This window comes from Pelodiscus sinensis, chromosome 5 (genome assembly GCF_052426305.1).
Source record: "Pelodiscus sinensis isolate ZL-2025 chromosome 5, ASM5242630v1, whole genome shotgun sequence".
NCBI lineage: Eukaryota > Metazoa > Chordata > Testudines > Trionychidae > Pelodiscus > Pelodiscus sinensis.
In genome coordinates, this window is record NC_143056.1 from 43,166,925 (window position 1) to 43,190,587 (window position 23,663).

The window sequence follows — 23,663 nt, forward strand, 5'->3', positions numbered from 1 at the left end:
GGAAGAGAATGGGGAGAACAATACTTGGCTGTCCATGTCTCTGTACACTTGTCTGTATAAGTCTGCACTGTCAAGTGGAAACCTTAACAGACAAGGCATGATTAGCAAACGCTTTTGTGCTCTTAAAGGAGAGTAATTATAGGCATGTGAAAAAAGGGAAGTGATCCCTGAGGTACTCTTCCTTGCACACCTCCCAAGAGGGAGCAGGGCCATTAAAAATTCCATGATGAAGAGGAAAAACAGCCTGGGAACAGCCAGGAGGCAATACAGCAAATTAATACACCAGCTACCCCTGGGGAGAGCTGCAAGAAAGCAGAAAACTCTCCTTGCTTTGCAAAATAAAATTATACCACTAATGATAACAGAGTCATCGCACACACACAAAACTGCTTTTAATGATGGGTGTGAAATTCCCAGTGCTGCCCAGACACTTTGAACAAAATCTCTCCTCATCACAGACAGAAAGCAAGAAAGGAAGTCTTGCGTGGTACAATTTATACAGCCTTTCAACTGCATCTTCCCAAGGAACCCTCCACAAGTACCTTCTCCTTGACACTAAACAGCCCTTCTTATATGCCAATAGATCTGCACTCAGCATTCTGACCAGAAGCACTGTTTAAAACATAGCACTGGGCACCAAAACACTCACTGCACTGCCAGACAAACTGCACCAAAAACCACCAGAGAGGGGGGAGAAACCCCCCCCCCCAAAAAAAAACATTTCCTTGAGGAAAAAGAGAACAAACACCACTTGATAACTGTGTTTCTAACAGATACATTTCCAAAAACTTTCCAGCCAGGCAGTCAGCAATAGCAAATAATTCAAGAAATCGAGCAGAGGGAAGCAGTAGTACTTCACACAGTGAGCGCCATACTGCATGTGGGCATCTAGTACATTTCTACATAACGTCTAGGACAGGCTAATGTCTAAGCAGACATCGCTTTCTTCCTACACCTTAGAATCATAGAACACTAGAACTGGAAGGGACCTTGAGAGGTCACTGAGTCCAGTCCCCTGCCCGCACGGCAGGACCCAGTACCATCTAGACCATCTCTGATAGATGTCTATCTAACCTGCTCTTAAATATCTCCTCCAGAGATGAAGATTCCACAATCTCTCTAGGCAACTTATTTCCAGGGTTTAGCCACCCTGACTTTGTGTTTTCCCACTACCCTTGGACAAGTAGATAGATGAAGCCGCTGTAGGAAGATTTGAAACATACAAAAGCATATACTAACAGCAACAGCTGATTCCAAATCTGGAATACTGAGAGACTTTGGTAACTAAAGCAGTCCGTAACAGGAAAAACTAACTCAGCTACCCCTCTGAAGTTGCTATAATAGAGTTTGTGAAAGCGGGCTGACCTTTTCATATCTTTAGGTAAAGCAAAGCATCTTCAACTAAAAGATTTCAGTCTTACCTAGGTATATGGAAATGCAAATGCATTTTCACTTCTACTGCATCTTTCATACCAAAGAAATCTTGAGCATTTTTCACACTAAACACTGGAACCACTTATCCTCATTGCAGGCCCTTGAAATGAAGCCACTTCTAGTGTGGTCAAACCAATTGCTTAACAGTATATGGCAACACATGACCACAGATTAGAAGAAGGGGTAAAGAATACAACATAAGCTTCAAGATGCAGAAGGAACTGAAGATAAGAAGAAACTACCAGGGTTAAAGTTGGGCCAGAACGTGAGGTTTATTCTTTGAAATAGGGTAGTAATTTCTGAAGAAGGGATCTCAAGATGCATGCACACCCATCCATTGGTTACTAAATCATTCATGTAACAGAAATTAGAAACTCCAAGAATCACACCTGCTTCAGAAAAACTTTGCTCAACACAGCCACAACCAATAGCTTTGGGACCAGGGGAAAATTTTCATGGGTGCCAACAGCTTCTCTCTGCCTGGATTTATTAGCAGGAAACAGGTGTCGTCTTATAGAGAGTACAAGGAATGGCTGGCTCCACTCATAGCATTAGCATATGCTCAGTGCACCAGAAGAGATCTGCTCACTGCCCTATGCAGAAATGCAGCTTTAAGATTCACAATGGGGTTTACAATGCGTGCAAATCTAAACGCAAGAACCATTGTGAGAAGCATGTTTGCTGGCTGGTAATCTCTTGCATTCTTTTTACTCTTATCCTGCCTCTGGTCCTCCAGCTGCTGTGTCCTAAGCAGGAATCACAGACCTGCATGCATGACATCATGGTGCGACATCACGAATTCCCTGCAGATGCCAGTGGGAGGAGAGGCTAAGCTGGGAAGATGCCAACCTTTCATTTAGATGAACAACTCCAGTATATTTTTCATACCCTATTTACTAATTAACAAGTGAAAGGAAACTGAAACTTTAAGCATGGAGAGACCCTTCAGAATAAATCTATCTTTATGGACATAGCAGAGTTCCCTCCCGCGCTAGGCTTCATTCAAACACAGTACAAAAGGAGCAAAGGTGCTTCACACTTTGACAGCAGCAACTGCTATGAGGCCAGCATTTCAATCAGATTTAGCATTGGCCAGAAGAAGGCACTTGTATAACATATGACCCTTCCTCCTGGAACCCAACAATGCCAACTCAAACACGCCCAACCCATTGATCATTCCTGACCCAAGTCTCTCACCATAATGCCAAAGCACAGAGATATCACCAATCACAAAAAGTTCTCTCAGTCTGCTATCGGTTCAGGATACCCACTTCAGATACTTAGGGATTTTAGGGTTCCTCAGTTATGCAGATTAGCCTCTCATCACTTTCTTTGCAGTTTGGTCTCCAATTCTAATAGGCAACCATTTCATAGAGTCATGCAAGATTAAGTTTGGAAGAGGCCTCAGGAGGTCATCTAGTCCAACCCCTGCTTGAAAGAGGACCATCTATGCCTTCATATGATCTACAGCAACCTACTAGCTTGATATTACTGGCCACTGGGTGGCAGAGCTCCAGTATGTATTTCAAACCCAGACCATGCTCTGTTCCCAGCATCCTATTGCTCATTATTCTGTACACTCACTGGCAACTAAGTGGAGACAAACTCATTGCACATGTATACTTTATTAGTACTGGAACCCAGGTTTCTAAGAGCATTAACTCCCAGGTTTACTAGTACTCAAGGTACCAGACATGTGCTAAAGGAAAAGAAATGAGACAATTCTCATAATAGGAACAAAGCAGGGGAATTACCTGGCAGTGCAGTGTGCTGGTAAGCATCTTCGGTGTGAGGCATCAGCAAGAACATCCAGAGAGTACAAAGGAGATAACGGATTGAACTGGAAAGTCCAAGAGAAATTATTTAAGCAGTGTTTAAGGAACAGTCTCCAGATGCAGCAGCTCATGCATTGTTCAGAAACTCTCTCCAACACACCATCAAATAATAGGGCCAAGTGGTATATGACTGAGCCCTCCACTCTACCTTCCTTCAAGGCAACAACCCTGCTGGGGAGTTACTCCTCTTGCTCAGCACACAAGCATCACGGTGAACAGGAGGATGTTCAGGGAGCCCCATATGGAACTACTGCTCTCCATGTCCAGAGTCCACCTCCCTCAGGGTGTCCATGCCCTTGGACCCAAAGATGGAAATCACTTCCATAAATACAAGTTAAGCTGCAAGTAAAACAACTCCTTCCTCACACTGAGCACAATGAAGCAGATTCATTACCAGAAGACTAGCCAAGCTCCCAAAAGCTCAGTTTCAAGGCTAAACTCAAGAGAGAGCTCCCCGTTACTTTCACAGCTAGATGAGAGACCCTTCCCTCAGTTAGCAAGGTCTCTTCACATCAGGGATCCTTTTAAAACCAGTTTCAGAGAAGTAGGGATATTTATCCTGCCCTTCTGGTCTTTACACTTATTTACACTGCACACACTGGAATAGCCTGGGAGCCATCAACCCGATAAAGGGCATCTTATCTGCAAGGACACAACCCTAGAAATGTTTTTATTCTTTTTAAGGAAGGGGTGGGAATTGAACAGTCAATCATCCACATAATGAGATGGAGCAGCTTGTAAACAGAATTCATCCTGCTAGCTATCCTATACATGCCTGCATTAACCTCACATGCATCACCACCAAATCCTCTCCTCCTGTTTGTTCTCAACTTTGACTGGAAGCTCTTCAGGGCAGGGAATCCATTTCTGTGTGTGCTTTAAAATGCTAGATAGTAGGGATGTCATTACACAATTAACCATTAATCTTGTCAACTTCATGCATTTCCCCCCTTCGCCTGTGTATCAGAGGCAGCAAAAGAGAGGAGGCAGTGCCCATGAGGAGTTGGTTTTAAGCAGGCTCCCCAAGAGCACCAGATCCACCTCCTGCCCTCCCCTCCCTTCCCCCGCGCTGCTGCCTCTGATAGAAAGAGAGACGCACAGAGGGAAAGGGAGGCACACTACAGCCAATATGTCTGAGGTATCAGCTTTCAAGCCAGCTCCCTGTGTGTGCCTGCTCCACAGACCTGCTCCTACAGAGGCAATGGGGCAGAGGCAGCCAGGATCCAGTGCTGGGGGGAGCCAGTTTTGCTGGTTTCCCCCAGCACTGCTGGGAAGCAGCCTCCATCTGAAGTGAGCCTAGGCTTACCAGACAGAGGCTACTTCACAGCAGCATCCCCTGTCCATTGTGCAGCCCGAGCTCCCTGCGGACAGAGGCTGCTCCACGGCAGCAGCTCCTATCTGTTGTGGGGAGGCCTGAGCTTCCTGCAGACAGAGGCTGCTGCCCCCCTGCACTACTGCCTCTGTATCAGAGGCAGCAGTGCAGGGCAGTAGGCAACTGGTCTGCGCTGGGAGCTGGTTTTTAAATTGGCTCCCCTCGCAGATTGGCTCCTGCCTGCCACCCCCATACTGCTGCCTCTGATATAGAGGCAGCTGCGCAGGATGGCAGGGGGGCTCACCAGGAGTGGGGCCAAGAGCACACTGGCTGCTGGCCCCTTCCCCATGTGATTACACAACTATTCAATTACATGCTAACATTCCTACTAGACATCTCTGATACCTCTCTATTTTAGGATACAGCAACTTACCACATACAGTAATTGGAATTCTTTGAAATGTGTTCCTCTATGGGTGTTCACAGTAGGCATGTACGGGCTTGTCTACACTGACAGTTTACTAAGCTATAACTTTTCCATTCCGGTATGTAAAAAAAACACCCCCACTTCCAAAACGCAGCAAATTACAGTGCTGTAAAGTGCCAGTATGAACAGGCTCCTAGTGCTGGGAACTGAGCTCCCAGCGCTGCTGCCATGACAACACTGCAATGTTGAAGTGCTGCCACAGCTGCACTTTAAAATTAGCAGTGTAGACCAAGTCTACGTGCCTTCAATAGATTTTTAACAGCAGTGTCTTTTTGGTCTGGGTGTGTGCCTTAATCATTGTAATGGCTCATACTAAAGATCATAGATCTACAATGAACAAACTACCATCAGTTCCTTCTCTACTACAAAGTCTCTCAGAGACGAAGGTGCCAAAGTAGAGAGGAAGAAGTGTAGGTAGTGGAGTATCAGTAAGGGGACATCTCCAAGAACACCTGCTATCTTACAAGGCAGGTAACCGCTTCTTCGAGTTGTCCTTATGATGGCTCCACTTGAGGTATCTCCCTTAGCAGCGCACAGAAAGAAACGAGAGCTTTGAAACCCAGTCTAGAACTGTTTGCAGAAATGCAGAACCAAAGACAATATTTGCCCTGAAAGAACACACTAAAGCATAGTGTCTTCAGAAGATGTGAACTGAAGCCCATGCAGCAACTTTGCATATTTCTGCTATAGGAACCTATATAGCCTAGAGGATAGCTAGAGTGCATGTGTGGATCAAACAGGCATTGTTGTTGAAAATCTCCTCTCAAAAGCACAGAGGAGGAGGTCAAAGGACCAAGTTTTCTTGCTCCTGTTTATAATATTTGATATTATTAATCTTTCAGCTATGGAAGGACTCTGGTTATAAACACCTCTCAGGAATCCAGAACTCAATGCCACCTTTTATAAACAAAAGGCTTGACACAAGCTAAAGAGATGCTATAATCTCTGAGCCGTCAATTACCAGAGGGCTCCTCCTTTAAATGGACCATTATTCTATTATCAGACAAACAACATTACATTATTATGGGATGGAAATGCCAACAACCCTTGTAGCTATTTAAGTTCATAAGAAAAATATTTCCAATGGCTCTCAGGGTCTGTGCGGTCAATCTTCACTCTGACACTCAGAGCACTAAGAACTTTGAATGTTAGAGAGCTGTTTGAATGGGCTGGAGAGGGAGATGTGACATTAATACTATGGTACAAAAGTAGTTCTATCACCCCAGAGACAGGGAACGCTCACTCAGCCACCTGAGACAGCAAGACTGAAACCCAATTTCAAAAACAAGATGAATTCAACATCAGTGTCTGTGAAAGAAACTGATTATCTGACCACTGAACAGAAGGAGGCACCATTGCTGTGAGGAACAAGACAGTACTGGTGCTCCAGAGGAAGAGGTCCGTTGCCTCGGCAGCATCACAGAGACCTGGCTCTCCTGCTTTGGCTAGATGAGCCAGTTATCATTGAATGTGATCTCCATAACACACTTTTGGAGAAAACTTGACAGTGCACACTTGTGTAGGAGTAATGGAGAGCACAGGAGCTGACTATTTTCCCTCTGCATCACTTCCCAGTACTTCTGTTGTCTGGTTGATATTTAACTGTAACCAGGCCAACAGCTTTTCTTCCTTTTCAGGATCACTGGAAAAAGCATGATCCAAAAGGATGAAAGTGAAGGGTTTAAATCTAGAATGAGTCCCATTCATAGGTTTGCACTGAATTCCTTATGGCCAGAGTTCCTACAGCCAAGAAGACTCTTCCATCCAGCTTGTTGTCAAGGCTGAAGTTAAAAAATCAGATGGACCAAGGGAGATTTCAGAAGATGACTGGGGTACTAGGGAACTATTCAGTACCAACAGCCCATATGATCGCTGGCATGCAGGATGAACTGGAAGCCCAGAAGATTTCAGAGTGAGATGAAGGGCTGAGGCAGCCTTACCTCATGTGCACAGGCCATAATGTGGTGGAAATCAGAAGCCAGCACTTTGTTCTTTCTAGAGAGAAGAAAACCAAAGGAGAAAATAAAAAAGGGCAGAGAAGAGCCATCTTACCTGGTTGCGGTCTCTCTTCCCTGTCGATGGTAACCAGAAACTGGGAGGACGAAAGAGAAGGAGTAGGGGCAGAAAGGTTATGGGGAACAGAGAGATGGGGAGGAAAAAAACAGATGGAGAAAGAAGTGAGACAGATTAAACACTCACAGGACTCATACTAAAAATGACAAAGCTTCAGACACAAGTAGGCAAGTGAATCTGAGTGCTGATAGCCAGTGAAGACTGGATTCACTGCAGCATGATCAGGAAGAGCCACCCTACCTGGCAAACCACTACAGTGGCAATTCCAACCACTCTGCTCTGCTCATGATTATGAGGAGGAGCTGGGAGGGAAATGCAGAACATTTAATCTGTGGGGAAGGCAAACTGGCTGGTGTCCTGTCAGCACCACTTCCATGGCCTAGCTCTGTTCCCGTAGTGCTCCTCCATACATAGTGCTATTCAATAATAAGCAGAGAGAGCCCTCCAAGGCTCTGCTGGGGACTGATGGATTTTTCAAGTGCATGTTGTGAAGAAGGGAGGAGGAAGGTGCAATGCAATTAAAGTGTTCTGCAGCTATACATTGGGGCAAACCTATAATGAGGGGATATGAGTAAATGTAAACACAACAGAAGGAACAAATTTTGGACCCAACTACCTCCCATCCCACAGGTTATTTTGTTCTCACACTCGTGATCCCAATGAGTAAATGGAAAGGGGAAGTCTCAAGGTCTTCATAATGCACCCTCCCCTTCACCTATTCAAAAGTGCTAGACCGTAATCAGTAGCATATAGGTCCTTACTCTTTTTGACGTGGGTCACTAACAATGTGACCCATCCTCTCAGTGCCCAGAGTGCTCAAGCTGGTCTCCTGAAACACAAAAATAGGCAAAAGCTTCATCTGAGACATTCCCCCTCCTCCCAGAAGCATACCACAAAGACCTAAAATATATTCAAGGTCCTATTTTCCCAGAGCAACCTGGCCCTGGCAAAGATGACTGTAAATCCCCTCAGGGACAAAAGGTTCCTGAAAACAGTTATTTCAAGCTACTAGGTGAGGCTGGCAGCAGAGTTCCTACTATGCCTACGAAGCAGATCCTCTAGCTCCTCTTTCTCATGAAGCTGAACCTTCCTACTTCTTCCTCCTTTACAACATGCACTGCAAATAAAAAGGGGAGGGGATTTCACCAGTCTAGAGAAAGGAACCACATGGGAGCTTGTACTGTCTGAAAGCAGCCAGTTCAGTAAAAGGCCCTGCAGCAGTTAGTAAAAGCACATTCCAAGAGGGAGGAATTGCTTTGGGAACTTGGTTCTCACTGAAGCACATGCTTGTTGCCTGCACATATTCGCACAGGAGGCCCTAAATGTCAGGCTGTTCATCTTATGGCAATTGGCCATAAAAAAATTCACTACAGGGGAGGGGAGAGGTGTATGTCAGAATCTAGATATGAGAGAGAAGGCTCCACAGGCCAGACTCTCCAGAGCTTATACCAAACTGCTTGGGCACAACTGAACATGAGGTTTAAGGGAGGCAGTGGCAGCAGCACGGGTGAAGAAAGATGGGCTATTTGTTACAGCAGGAAAATTATTAACTTAAAGTGCCGTAATGTTTAAATTTACGGTTTATTACTGTGTAAATTACAAGCCGTACTTTGGGTAATTAGCAGCTCGCTGGCGGGGAGCTCTGAATGAAACTCATTATTTATGATTACAATTTAGAGAGAGAAGGGGGAGGGGGAGCAGTGACCTCCGCTGGAAATGACAAAGATCCCTTTAAGGTGATGAAGATGAATTAAACAAGTAAATATTATCCTTCTCATTTGGGATCGTTAGAGGAGTCTCCAACAGGCATAGGCATTTGCAGATGGCCTGAAGAGCCCTGTTCAGAGGAGATTTCACTAGGGAGGTTAAAATGCGTTTATTCAAGTAAACGTGTAACCGCTGAAATTTTCAGCAGTTATATGGAGGGGAAGGAGGTCTCAAGGAGCCAGTGTGTGAAGGGAGCTGGTTTTTAAGATGCAGTGGCAGCAGCGCTGGGGGGGACAGGCAGCTCCCCATGCATACCAGCTCCTGCCTGCCCCCCATGCTGCTGTCTGACAGAGGCAGTAGTGTAGGGAGACAGGCGGCTCCGCTGGAACCAATATGCATGGGGAGCTGGCTTAAAAGCTGGCTCTCCATATGCACGGGTTCCTGTTGCTGCCTCTGATACAGTGGTAACAGTGCAGGGGGCCTGTGTGTAATCATGAAAGTTAAACTGTGTAAACAGTTACACTTTCACATCCCTAGATTTCACACCAACTGAGGACTCATATTTTAAATGCTGGCTCCAACTAAAGATTAATGGACTGAAGAAGAGGAGCTGTGGAGTGTGACTGATAGAGAAGAGAGGGGAACTGTACCCCAATAACCCCCCTCCCCCGAAAACTCTAAATAACTGGAAAAGCTATCTTCTCAATGTGGGAGGGCTTCCTCTTTCTAGTTGAGACATTTTACCATTCCCCCCGTTCCCGCCCTCCATTCTCAGGCAAAAGGCTGGCTGGGAAACTGAACCTTCACCAATTAACGTAAACCAGAGTCTCCAAGAATACACGTTAAGTCCCACTAACAAATTCCCAGTCCTTCACCTCCCTTTGTTCCCAAAAGCCTCCTTATTCCACCATGGCTGATAGCTCCACTCTCTTCCTCATCGTCCCAACACTGATGTAACTTTCACCACGAGTAGGCTTGTGGTAAATCCTGTCTATTTTTTTGTAACAGATATATGTCCTTTTCTCTCTATGCCAACTGCTGTACCTAGCCAAAAATTGTGGTCGTTTTTTACATTCATTACAGTAACCTTCTCTCTGACCTCCTGTCTTTTCAGCCATCCAAAATGGTGCCATTAAAATCATTCTCTGGCACCAATAAGACCATGTCACTGGTCTGTTCAAAACTCTGGCTTCTCTTCACCTTCAACATTAAGTTTAAGCTCCCAGTCCTTGCTTCAGGTTCTGAATCTACAAAGCTCTTCAAATACATCAACTGTCGTCATTTCCCACTATGCTCTGCCAAGCTTCCTGCCATATAGCTCCCTTTATATTCTCCCTCCACCCTCTATCTTCTCACCTTCTTTAGTTGCTTATCTACAAAGTCTTAACAGCAGGATAACACACAGCTTTCTTTTAAAAAAAAAAAAAAAGTACAGGTTGAACCTATCACAACCGGGATTCCCTGGTCCGACAACATCCCTTGTCCAGGAGGACCATGGATGTTGCAGGACTAGAGACCTGGTGGAGGGGCAGAGGCAGAAGCCCTGCAGGAGCCAGGAACCCAGCCAGCCTGGCTGCAGGGAGTCCAGCGGCTGGGAACCCTGCTGCGGGAGTCCATCTGAGCTAGTGGCAGGGAAGCCAAAATGCCAGCGGGCTCTGGCAGGGAAGTAGTTTGCTTCAGTGGGGCCAGGAGCCCCAGTGGCAGGGCTGCAGACTGCTACAACATGGCTGGCAGGGCCAGGAGCCCTGGCAGGAAGGTCAATGCTGCCCTGGTAGGTCTGCGGCAGACCACTCTCAGCAGCTGAGCAGTCGTCTGCTGCGAGGGGAGACGGTGGGAATCCTGATGGCGGGACTGTAGGCTGGCAGAGCTAGTGCTGCCCGACAGGGATGCTGATGGGGCTGGGAGTACCAGTGGCGGGGCAGCAGTCTGCCATGGTGGAGCTGGGAGCTCCAGAGATGGGACCGTGAGCTGCGGTGGCAGGACAGCAGGGCTGGTGGCAGGTGGGGAGCCAGCCGAGAGGCCACGCCAAGAGATAGGCAAGGTTGGAGAGCTGGTGGCAAGGAGGGCAGAAATGACCTCCCCAGGTCCAGCAAAATCCTTCCTTCGGGACCAGACCAGAGAGGTCCAACCTGTGGTGTATGTCAGACTGCCACACAGGATCTTTCTGCACAAAATAATCCACCTGCTGGTTTACAGAAGCAGCTCCAGACTGACTAGTACAGCAGAGACAGAATTACCCTCTTGGAAGAGGCAATACCTTTCCAACAAGCCTCCTACGTCCTTTTCTGAGACAGCGGGCAGTAGCTCCTGGAAGGCGGTTCAGACGGGCATGAAATCCTGAAAACCAAGAGAAGGAAAAGTCTGAGCACTGGAAGCAGAAGCTTGCTTCTGGTAAAACAGTGATGAGATGGTTTGTGGTCCAGTGCCTAAAGTATGAGACTGAGTCATGAAAACTGGGTTTTATACTCTACTCTCTGACATCTTGCACAAATCAGAACCTCTGTGCCTCATTTTCTCCATAAGACTTACCCAAGAGCTACAGATAAAAATATATATACAGTATTATAAAAGGAGTGAAGAACTTAAGCAGCTGAAATGAAGGACACAACATTTCTTAGCATTCTCTTGTGGCTGGTGCAGCCATCTTTAAATCTAGACTTCTGTTTGCTTTACAGATAACAGCAAACACAATATCAAAATTCCATTTACTGGAGAGGTACATGTAGAGTGTCCACATCACTCTGTTCTAAAAACAGGGCACAACAAAAAACAAATGCAAGTGTATTTTAAAAATCTAGAAACAGGTTAACTTTAATATTAGCTTAAGTTGAACGTTCCTGTTAGTGAAATCTGCTCCGTCATCTGAAGATTCACAAACATACTGCTGAAGCCATCCCATTCCCTGTGAAGCTCACCCCTCTGAGCAGGCCGGGAGGGCAAGAGGAACGTAGAGTCAGAAAGTTTTTCCAGGCCGGAGTCCATTCGTTCCACCTCAGACCGGTGATCAGTTCCCCACTTTGGCAGAAGATTGGGGACGGTGAATCCTGGGACACATTCGCCCTCATAGAACCAATCACTCTGTTCGTCATCCCCTAAAGATGTAGCACAGAGTTACTCCAACATCCCCTGTGAGTGACCCTCAAAATGTTACATGTCAGAATATCGAAGTGACTGGAAGATTCATTGGGAGTTGTTCCTACATTTTATAGCAGTTTTTGTTAAATTTAAATCGATAGTACTGTAATTATGGGGAATTCAACAAGTATTATAGTCTTGTGCTCAGACTATAACAACATAAACAGGATTTTCCATAGAACAGCACCGCAAAACATCAAGGCAGCTTTGTTGGATGGATCCTTTTCACTGATAAGTTTAGGAGCAGAGGAAGCTTTAGTGCTCAATTGTCGCTGAACCTCACTGACATTATTTCAGTTCCGTGTGGTGTCTGATGTACAGGCGCAGCTCTTTCTCCAATGTAATTACTAAAGGGGAAGTGAAAATGAGGTGGCCTGATACAAGCATTATGGGCTACCACTTAGGAGCCTTCAAAATTTAGAGAGGAGCAAGTGCTGCACATGCTACCAATCTGTACATCACGAGGAATGAGCCACACTCAGAGGACAGCAGCTTCAAGGAAAAGCACACAACTCCATTAACAATGGCTGGTGTCAGAGCACAGAAAGGGTCAATGAGTATTAACTGTATCATACACCTGACTATGAAAACCCCTTAGGATCTGCCAAGACAACAACTCATTCATGCCTGAGCTAGCAACAACCACCACAAAACCTTCAAAAAACAGAACCCCCAGTGTAATTAACATAGTTGTGTCCTAGTAACTGATCTACAACAGACAAAATTCTGTTAAAGCTGCCTGGTTGCAATTCTCCTCAGGAAACAGGTGAGCAGGCTCAGAAAAAGCAGGCAGCTCAATTCAGCACTGGATCCAGACATCATCCTGAGAAAATAAGCCAGTCCTGCATCCACTCTGAAAACTAATCCTTAGACAGATAGAGCAAGCAGCCCAGACCACAGCATCAGTCCCCAAAATTACTCACAATAATAGACAAGTGCCTGGAATCAGAACATTTCATTCATTCAGACATTTACTTTTATATGTATTTGATACCTATCCTCTAGCAGAGGCTTAAGAAGTGGATTCTGAGATTTAAAAACAACATATCTAAAAAACACATAGGTACTATTTCCCTAAACACTGGAAAATGTATTGTGTGTATAAACATGTCAGACACTAGAGAATAGGCTCAGTAACTCCTATCTCAAGCAATTTCCTTCAAAGTCACTTGCTACATTAGACAGACACTAAAGATCAGCATCAACTATCCCTACAGTGCCTTTCACCCTGAGAGATCCTAACACATTTTATAAACTTACATTCAAACTACACAGGGTTCATTCCTCCACCAATTAGATGCAGCTACTGCTGGGGGTGGAAAACACCAACTGTTCCAACAACATAGTAGTTAAAAGGACAAAAGGGAAGAAAGCCTATATCTAGATGAAACTACATGGGATATGTAGGGAAGCAAAATATAATTTATTAAGTTGGGATTGAGGAGTAATGTTCGTTCGAACCAAGGGGTTTGATTCGAATTGATGAGGCCTGGAGCGCACTTCCTGGTTCGAATCAGCTGGTCATCGGAATAGCATGCAGGCGAGATTATGGTAATGAAGCGCGGGATATTTAAATACATGCTTCATTAGCAATTTCGGTCAGCTACATCTGCATCCATATCTCGAGATAGGGAGCAAGTGTAGACATATCCAGAGAGAAAGTGGGTTTTTTTGCCAGTTTGAAGACTTGGATTTTTTTTTTGGTTGATATCTGTTTAACTCCTGTACCTAATAATCATCTTGGACAAAGAATGTGTATGTTACAAGATTTCAGCACCAACACCAGTTAAAGCTCGAGAATACACGAACTTCTGACAACTGCTTCTTCCCTGCCGAAAACACACATTTTTCTGTTGGAGCCCCATTATGCTTGGTATGCTGCTTGTCATATTAGATTGTGAACTCTCTGGAGCAGTATGTTTCTGTAAGGATGGAGCATGACAAGCAGATTGTGGAAACTAACATAATATAAACAACATAGAAACAACTGACCTCTATAGAAAGAGACATCATGGAGTTCTGATGACTACTGTAACTAAGCAGCAAAGTCTGAATAGTCATCCACAAGAACCAGGGATGTCAATTGTGTTCAACTAACACTATCGATTAGTTGATAAACAAGGGAAACTGCAGAACCACAGCAGGGTTAGCTCCTGGCCCTAGAGCTAACCCCACTGCAGCTCTGCCTTTTAAATGTATTAAGAGTCTGCTGTCTCTTGATACGTTAAAGGCTGAAGCGCATTAGGGGGCACCAAGCATGAGTTGGGACTGCTGATTCCAAGCTCACACCCGGTTCCCCCCCACCACTGTGCTTTAGTCTTTTAAATGTCTTAAGAGCCTGGCAGTGCTTAATACATTTAAAAAGCACAAGTACAATGCCCGGTCCCTGCTATGCCTCTGACTGTGGAGATGGTGCTGAAGGGAGGGAAAACCAGCTCCTACTCCCCCCCATTGCTGTCTCTCTCTGATAGAGGCAGCAAGGGGGAGCGGGGGGGGGGGGAGGAGGGAGTTGACTATCCGACTAGTTGAGTCACTAGTTGACTAGTGACTAGTTGAGTCACTAGTTGACTATCCGATCAAGCATATACTTATCAGGTAGTTGACTAGTTGCTTACATCCCTACCAAGAACCCAACAATATGTATTTTTGCCTTAATAACATTTCCCCGATATTGAATTTTATATAGTTGATAATCACAACATTTCAATAAAAAATGCATGGTTTTTCCCCAGCCACTATCCCTTCCTCACACATCCTGATCCCCTCCAATCTCTGCACTGCACTGAATTTGCATTAACAAGGAGAGAAAGAGAGAAAATTCCTGCTCAATTGGGAATAAATCATGAGACAGTAGTTACCTTGGCGGCCTTCGTCATTGGTGAAGAGGCCAGTGTCACTGCTGCTGCATACACTGCTGGTTTCACTGCAAAGTACAAACTCAGTTAACCCCCAAAACAATATTTTACAGTAATAATCTTTTACATTTTGCCAGTGCCCTTCATCCCAAAAGGACTTTATTGTGCTTTCTATGCCATACAAAATGGGAATCAGCTCATCACTGACACACGACTACCTTTGGCATGGAACATAAAAGCTGTGAGACAGCTCACTACAGGTTAAACCTCTCTATTTCAGCACCCTCAGGACCTAACCAATGCTGAACCAAAGAATTTGCCAAACCATGGGAGATCAATAGTGTCTATCAGCATTACCAACTCCTCCATTACTTACTGAGCTATTAAAAGACATTTGGGGTAAATTAGAACTAAATAAGAATACAGAACACTGAGAGCCAGGACTGGTGGCTGTAAACAAATGTTACGGAACGGCAGGAAACTTGGCCACATCCATAAGCAGACTGTCAGCTAACTGAAATCATGATGGACCATGGATGTTGCCAAAGAGTGTCAGACTAGAGAGGTTCAACCTGTACAACGCTATGCAGTTTAGGAAGAATCCTGTATCCAAAGGGAAAATTTAAGTTATCAAAACATGATGATCCAAAATGGAATTAGGCCAGAGCACCAAGGCTAGTGACCATAATAATAATACATTCTGCAGATATCCCCTTCTCTGATAACGAGCAGGTAACAGAAATTAAGCTATATACTCGCTTCATGGGTCACCCAATGGCCACTGACAATTGTACCACAACTTTTTCTTTTTAGACTCCATTTTCCAACATGAATGGAACATAAATGCTTTGTCTTCAATGCCTTCTCCTTTCTTTGGCTGGATAAGGGACTGTGAGTGTACATCTACCCTTCAAGCACTACAACAGCATAGCAGCACCGCTGGAATAACAGAAGGAGTTTTCTGTTATAGCAAGTAGTCGACCCCCCCGAAACAATACCTAAGTTAATGGAAGAATTCTTGCATCAGCCTACCTGCATCTACAGTAGGGATTAGGCTGACCAAATTATGTCACAGGGCATGAAAATTTTCACAGCTCTCTGAGAAACATAGCCAGATCAACCAAAGTTTTAGCACAAACCAAGCCTCAAGTCCTCAACTACTCATCCAAATAAACCAGTATTATATAGCCTGCTGCTACAAGTAACCCTCAGTTAGATTGAGTTTTCAACTTGGCCACTGCAACTGCTCCAGGAGACAATTTTTTCCTCAAACCAAGGAATTTATTTGGAAAATAATCTGAATAGAAAACCGTTAACTGACATTTTAAGAAGTTTATAAAACTGTGATGTGCAGCAAAATTAGATTCTCATGTCAATCCAAGGTATTTGATGGTTTAATGCTAGGATTCAATCACTTCTAGGACATATTATCCAATATTTCCATTATCCCAAGATCTCTCAGCAAAAAGAACACCCCTTTCACACTGCACACAGATTACTTGGGCCTTATGGGGAAAGTGAATGTAGTTGCAACTCAGCATCTAAAACAATCTTAACAGTGTGATTCAATAAAATCCCTTTGTGCCCCTAGAAAAGCAACACCAGAGAGCATGGAGTGCTGTTATATTGGCCACCAATATCTTTACAGAACTTTATGGGGCACAAGGCAAAGGGACAGTATCACCACACCCACAATTAAGTTTTAAGTACTCACTATAACTACATGCTATGAAGCACATTATTTCTTTTTTTTAAAAACACGTTCTGTAAACTAGCTAAGAATCCATTACACTGGATACCTGAAAGTCTGAACCTTCATCAGTCCATTAGAATCCATTTTTCAGTTGGTAGTTTTAAACAGACAGATGAAAGAGGTTGCAGGTCCCTCCCACATTCTAGCATGCAACTTAACACCAAGTTCTAAGCCGTCCTCTTATGACGTTTGTGCCATCCATCCCCTGACATGCTGTATGAGAAAGGTACAGAAGTTAAAGCATAGGACCAGGAACACATGAAAGGAAAGGATTTATTAAACCAAGTTCCTAATCAAATTGACAGCAAAGTAGGGAATCTAAAAGTACTGGAAAACCCTGCAGTGCCTTACAGATACATACTATACCCAGCATACTACTTGCAGTATCAGCACAAAGGATCATGGAAAGATATCGTTACTTACACCCTGTTTATATTTCAGGCCTGGAAAACAGTATCCTCTATACAAGCATTTCCTCAGGTCCAGTAAGCACTGATTAATGACCTCCACTTGCAAAGGAGGCTACTTACCTTAACCATGAAATAATGAATGCTATTGATCCGACAAGCTACTGCTATAGAGTGTTATTGATCGCCCAATCTTTGGTTAAAATGGTCCTCATTTAGCAATTTCACTGTCGCAAACACCTGGAGCAAAACACGCTTATAATTAAATAGTTTGGGGGAGCTAAAGTGAGAGGTGATGGACAGAGATCTCAGCTTTCCGACATTTATTCCTGCTCCTGAGCTATTGTTTGTGTCAGGAGGGATATTGATTTTCTATAAAAATAAGAAAACAAGAAGCACCAAGGGGCTGCAGAAGGTCAGGCTGGGCTGAAGAAGGAGGGGGAGACTGAACACTCTGTCTTTGTCACTTGCCTTATAGGAGAAGGGGATTTTTTCTTTCCTGAGAGATCAGCCTCTAATACATCAGCTCAGCTGGACTCATGACTGCCACTACAGGCTGTCACCAAACCTGCTACTTTTCAAAAGGAACTAAACTACACACCGAGGGAGTAACTAGTCATTCTATGAGCCTAGAATACATCAAGATAAAACAAGGGCTTACCTCATCACCGGCTGGTACGACATCCAATTGAAATTGAGTGATACAAAAGACATCTATTGTTATGTGAAAAATTAGACAATATGTCATCCGTGAACTTAAGGAATCACGTGCATTACTCAAGGATGATCTCACACAGCTCTTGGACTATTCTGGTTTGATCTGCCCTATATAATCACATTAAGCAGACAATTCAGACAACATATGCCTTAGACAAATGAAACAGACATTTAGGGTCTCCATTTATAATTTGTCAGTTCCCCAGTATGTGGGAGAACTCCCAAACATAAAAGGGTGACTTGGTTGCGAGGTCGCTTAGAAGTAAAACCTCTCCAATCACCACCATTATACCGGCAGCCCAAAAACGTCAAAGGTCTCCAAAAATTAATCCATTGTTTCTCTCACTCTTGTTTTCCCCTTCCTTTTAAATATCAGGCTTTGAAAACCCTTACATACCATTCTGATAAGTCAATTGCTCCCTCACCATGTTTTTATGTATCTTTTCTTCCTTCTCTTCATTTCAGTCTCCATTTCCCCCATTTTTATGTGGGATATTTCCTATTTCACTATGTATGTGTGTGGGAAGATACTGCAAAATTCATTTAATCTATTATATCCTATTCTGAAGCCATGATATGGTAACAAATCTTTCTCCAGTATAAGACTGAATGTAACCCCACTAATAATCTACCAAAGCTGCTTCCTCATTAAGGTCCTGATCCAAAGTTTATTAATTCAACAGAAGTCTTTCCAATGACTTCAATAGGCTTTGGGTCAGAGCATAAACAAAGGAAAGTGATGCAAGTGCTGTGTGTTCTAACTTCACAGAGATGATAGCTCCTGCTAATCCAGGAGGAAAGAGAGTGGGAAACGTCACTGCTGAATGATACAAGCATTTGTTCCCCTACTGGCTGAGTGTGCTATTTCTGCAGCACTCCCAATCTCTATTGACAGGAGAAGCAAGAAACCCAATTCAATCCCAAACTGATAGCCTGTTTATGGCTATATTCCTATTTTTTCCCCTTCCTGTCCAGTTTTTACACGTTCCTCGGGATATGCCCTTGCTGCAGCTGTAAAAGCACTTCAGTGGTATCATTTCATCTACAGTAGAGTGAAAGATGTATACATATCCAGTTTCACGCTGCTCTTTCTAGTAGGGAACCACTGTATTTAGTTCAGGAGAAGCAAAGGCACGGCCCCTTCCTGCTGCCAGGAGCATTCCACATGGAGGAATGATGACATGTATTTCTCTAACTCTACTTCCCTCAGCAAACCAGAGTCCAGACCATACATGTGGAGGTGAGAGTCAAACATTTGATCTCTGGATTTCCAAAGAGAATTTCAAAGATTTGGCAGCAAATTACAAATGTCATTTAATGCAAAAATGTGCATAAGCAGCCCTAGTCTACACCACAGAATTAGGTCAATGCAAAGCAGCTTATATCAGCCTCATTCTGTAAGCATCCACACTAACATGTCACTTCTAGTGACCTAACTCACCCACTATGACAAACATAACTCCATCTGTTGAGGGAGACGTAGTGTTTAGACTGATGTAGTTAGGTCAATGCAGTTTCAGGGTACATACTGTATTCCTTACATGACTGCTGCCGGTTTTCAGAATTTGTCCCACAATGCCCCACAGAATTAAACTGGCACAAGCACTCCTGATGACGTGCATCATGGCCACAAGAAGCATACTATGGACATGCAAAAGCAATTTAATGTACTGTGGTTGCTGTATGTCTGGTAACTTAGATCAACATAATTTTGTAGTGTAGACATTCCCAGATTAGCCTGAGAGCAAAGAACCAAATGAAGGAAAACAAAACAGCCACCCAGAACAATCATGTGATGGACCAAAACAAAACTGTATGTTTCCTTTCTCAATGGCTGGCATAAACCAACTGGCTTTCATCCAGCCTTATCTAAATTCAATTGAACATGATGGAAGAAATAGTGATTGGTGGAGAAGTACCTTAGGGTGGGTAGCAATGCCTATTACTGGTCCATCAAGTGATGGAATCTATCTGCCCATTGTCATTGATGTACATTCTTGAGGTGTTGCTCAATATTTCCTCTCCTGGACTACCAGATAAAAATGCCTTTTCCCATTTTTAGACAGCAAAGAAGCATCTTTTCTTCAGTAAGAAAAGTTCCACCTTGATCTATGCCTGTTAGTTAGCTAACATAATTGTAACATGCACTAACTTGTAGACAGAACAATTTTTTTTTAATCAAAACTGCAAGACTGAAAAACTGATCACTACAGAAAAGTTGTTCCATTTTCCTTTTCTGCTTCTAATAAATCCTCGGAAACTTGAAACTGAAATCAGTCTCACTCATCACTTACTGGCTTGTCAACTTACAAAGACTAAAGACACCAGCATTCTGGTTTGTAACTGTGAAGAGAGACAACAGACTTTTCATTGGCATCACAAGTGTTCTCAGGACAAATGGTACAATATGCACGTCATTACTGGATCAGGAGGACAACATGTATATTCATTTAGCACCACAGGGTTGTTGGAAGGGCTGCGGGCAAAGGTTTGAACCTTGGGAAGGGTTTGGGGATTGTTTTTTGTGTATCTTTAAGGGAAAAGTAGCACTTTTGTATGAGAAGGAACTACCTAAAGTACAGCACAATCATTGCAAGCAGCTGAAAGGAAAGCTGATAATTTGAGTCTGGTAAGGGGAAGGAAAGGCTTGGGAGAGCTCACCATTCAGACATGTTTTCATCAGAACCCTGTTTTTGTTCATCTGCTTCACACTCTATCCTCTCCTTTCTGCCCCCTTTACCAAGGAAGGGCCTGTTTTCTGCTGACTCACACAGCCCATGGCTGGATGAAGTCCAAGGGGCGTTCTCCTTCCAGCGTGACAGACGCTGCTTCTTGGCTGACTTGAACCTACAACCTCTCTCATAGTTCCATTCTGACACCTTGAGTTTCTGCTGGAGGCTAGCGGCTACCTCTGAGGTCACACGTTTCACCTTCCGGCGACGCCTGAGGGGCCGGCAAGGCCCATTCTCTGTAAAAGAGTCAGATTCATGCCAAGAATGCTGTTTGCTTTTTAAGGTGGCACTAAGAGCAGGGTGGCGTCTGGCCACAGCCATGTCATCTGAGTCACTGAAGTTGGCAGTCAACACCTCACGACAGTCCTTCATGGCTTCATCCAGGCTTGACTCTGAAGCCTCGCTGTAGCAACAGGCATGCTCCGCCTGATGCGTGAAGTCAGAGCGCCGCTTACGACCCCTCCTCTTTCGAAACTGCCGCCTCTGCTGCCGTGGGCTCAGGGCCATCTCTTCCCACAGCTCATCCAGCTTGTTTTGTTCTGAGGTCTGCTCCAAGGCCGAAGCCAAGTCATGCACCAGCTCATCCATGGGCAATGTCCACTAAACATGAAAACACACAATTAACACCAGCCACTAATGTTTCTATAAAAATATGTCACTAGCTCAGCATAAACTAGAGCCTTCTTCACACCTGCAATTAACTTAGACACTCACCTTCGACCTGCCCAATAGGTCTTGCGCTACAGTTCAGTCTTCCCTTTAAAAATAGGGCTACCACTTCCCCTTCCCAGTGCCTCATGCGATAGCAATTAGAGACAAATGTATGCCTGACAGGGATAAGAGACTGCATGTTCTTCCTTGAACCACTATGTCTCAGTATACAACCTAAAAATGAAACAAACATCCACAAAATCATGGGATGTCACACCATCAGCTGCTAAAAGAAAAAAACAGGGTTGGGCCTGCTCAGTATATGGATGGGAGTCCTCTACCAGTCATGTAGGAGCTGAGAGGCTGTGTCTAGACTACATCCCTTTCTCAAAAAGATGTAAATTAGACATTTCGAAATTGCAAATGAAGCCATGATTTAAATTTCTCGTGCTTCATTTGCATAATGTCGGCCTTGTTTTTTCGACATGGGGCTTTTTGATAGAAAAATGGCAGTTTAGATGGATTTTATTTTCAAAAGATCCCCTTTTTCAAAAGATCCTGTAAACCTCATTTTTTGAGGAGTACAGGATCTTTCGAAAAATGGTTTATTTTCTGAAAGATCCCTGTCTAAACTGCCATTTTTCTATTAAAAAGCCCCATGTAGAAAAAACCGAGGCCAACATTATGCAAATGAAGCACGAGAAATGTAAATCACGGCTTCATTTGCAATTTCGAAGTGTCTCATTTACATCCCTTTTTCGAGAAAGGGATGTAATCTAAAAGTAGCCTGAGTGATTTAATAAGTGGCACACTTATTTCAGATCAATGGCACGATGTGGTACTAAGGACTCTATGCTGCATGTGTGTCAGTCTTTCCAAAGAGGAATAAAGCTAAGTCCCATACTATTGCAATCACAAAGATCACATAGTGCTTTGTCTGCCCCATTTTTGTTTTAAAATGGGGTGTGTGTGTGTGTGTGTAAATCTCCTGATTAAATTTCAATTTGTGTAATTATGTTACAGCTTGATACATCTCCCCAATCATTTCAGTTTCATATGGAATTCTTCATCGCACACCCAAAACCGTTTGGTAATTCACTGTAAGATTACACATCAGCTGTGGTGTCGCACCCCAAAAATGATTGCTCACTTACAGAGGTAGCTGTGTTAGTCTGGTGTAGCTGAAACAAAATACAGGACTATGTAGCACTTTAAAGACTAACAAGATGGTTTATTAGGTGGTGAGCTTTCGTGGGCCAGACCCACTTCCTCAGATCAAATAGTGGAAGAAAATTGTCACAACCATATATACTTTGAAAACAATGAGCAGTCCTGTGGCCCCTTAGAGAGTAGCAAATATACCATGAGCATGAGCTTTTGTGGATAAAGCCCACTACATCAGATGAAAATATACAGTGTATCTTTAGTTTAAAGCACTTTTGGAGAGAGATGCTACAAAAACAAGATCCCATGATTATACAATACGTAAACCCCTCCCTACTGAGATGCTGCCGACACTATCGAACCACAGCAACAATCGGCCCCCAAGGCAGGAAACCGGACGGTTAATGTAAATGTGCGCGCATGCGGCCACAACGGCCTAAGGGAATAGGGCGCATCGTCCCTTGCCTGCTCTGAGGGGCCCAGGAGCTAGCGACTGAAAAACCTGAAGGAAACAGACAAGGACTGAAGCTCTGGGCACCTTTCTAACCCAGGGGCAGTGGGCAAAACCCTCCGCCACCCAATCCCAGCAGCCCGACTCCCCCTCACCAGCCCCCCGCTGTTACCCTTCGCTCCCGCGCCGCCCTCCCGACCCGGGCCACATACCCCGGCCCTAGCACCCCCACACCGGTCCTAACTGCTCCCCGGCCTATCCAACCAACCCGCCCGCCCCCAGACCCGAGCCGGCCCTCACCTACCCGCCGCCCAGCGCCGGCCTCGGCCTCTCCCAAATCCTCGGCCTCCTCTCAGAATGGTACTTCCGGCCGCGGAGTCAGTTCCGCCCCGCACGGCGCCACGCCCTCTCCCTCGTGCACACTTCCGCCCCGCAAGAGGGAGGCGCCTGACGACTGTAGGAGAGGTCTGGACAGGGGAGCGGGCGGAAATGAGCTCCGCGGCCCTCGCGAGAGGGTAGGGGGGGCTCTGTTCGCAGCTGCCTTCGGTCTCTGTCTTAGCAGCAGCAACAGCAGATCTGGCCTTGCAGCTGTGCCGCCTAAACCGGGGGGAACACACAGCTGCCCCCAGCCCAGCCCATCTAGGGAACTGGAGCCGCTGCCTCCTTCCCTCCAAAGGCAGTGAGCTTCAGGGGCTTTCTGCCGTGCCCTCACCTAGAGCACCTGGCTTTAAGCACGGCGACGGTGGAGAAGTCTCAGGGATGCGTGGGGGGACACTGACCCAGCGGATGTAATTTGTTGCCTCAGCCTTGCTTCTGCACAGTTGTGAGCACAGGGCTCCTTCCCCAAGTTGCTCACAGAAAGACAAGGTGATAGGCAAGCAAGACACAAGACAATATCTTGACTGACATAGCAGCTGTGTATGTTACTAAAGTGTGAGGAGAGGGAGGCC

General features: G+C 44.8%; 1 protein-coding gene across 18 annotated transcripts in view; it reads right to left on the reverse strand.

The window, feature by feature from the left end:
• GPATCH2L (G-patch domain containing 2 like) overlaps window positions 1-23,160 on the reverse strand; it is a 118,820-nt gene extending 95,660 nt beyond the window's left edge. For 4 of the 18 annotated variants that reach the window (XM_089778421.1, XM_089778413.1, XM_089778412.1 and 1 more), the window contains exons 1-7: window positions 23,018-23,160; window positions 20,377-21,047; window positions 14,842-14,906; window positions 11,764-11,940; window positions 11,106-11,185; window positions 7,009-7,160; window positions 3,189-3,274 (exon numbers count right to left, since the gene is read on the reverse strand). In XM_089778421.1, the coding sequence (XP_089634547.1) occupies window positions 3,189-3,274; window positions 7,009-7,160; window positions 11,106-11,185; window positions 11,764-11,940; window positions 14,842-14,906; window positions 20,377-21,035 (1,219 nt within the window). In that variant the 5' untranslated portion in view covers window positions 21,036-21,047; window positions 23,018-23,160. Of the gene's footprint in view, window positions 1-3,188; window positions 3,275-7,008; window positions 7,161-7,902; window positions 7,971-11,105; window positions 11,186-11,763; window positions 11,941-14,841; window positions 14,907-20,376; window positions 21,048-23,017 lie in introns of all 18 variants that reach the window. The other 14 variants (XM_089778415.1, XM_089778414.1, XM_089778423.1 and 11 more) reach the window with 6 other exon arrangements.
• Between the last annotated feature and the right edge of the window lie 503 nt (window positions 23,161-23,663).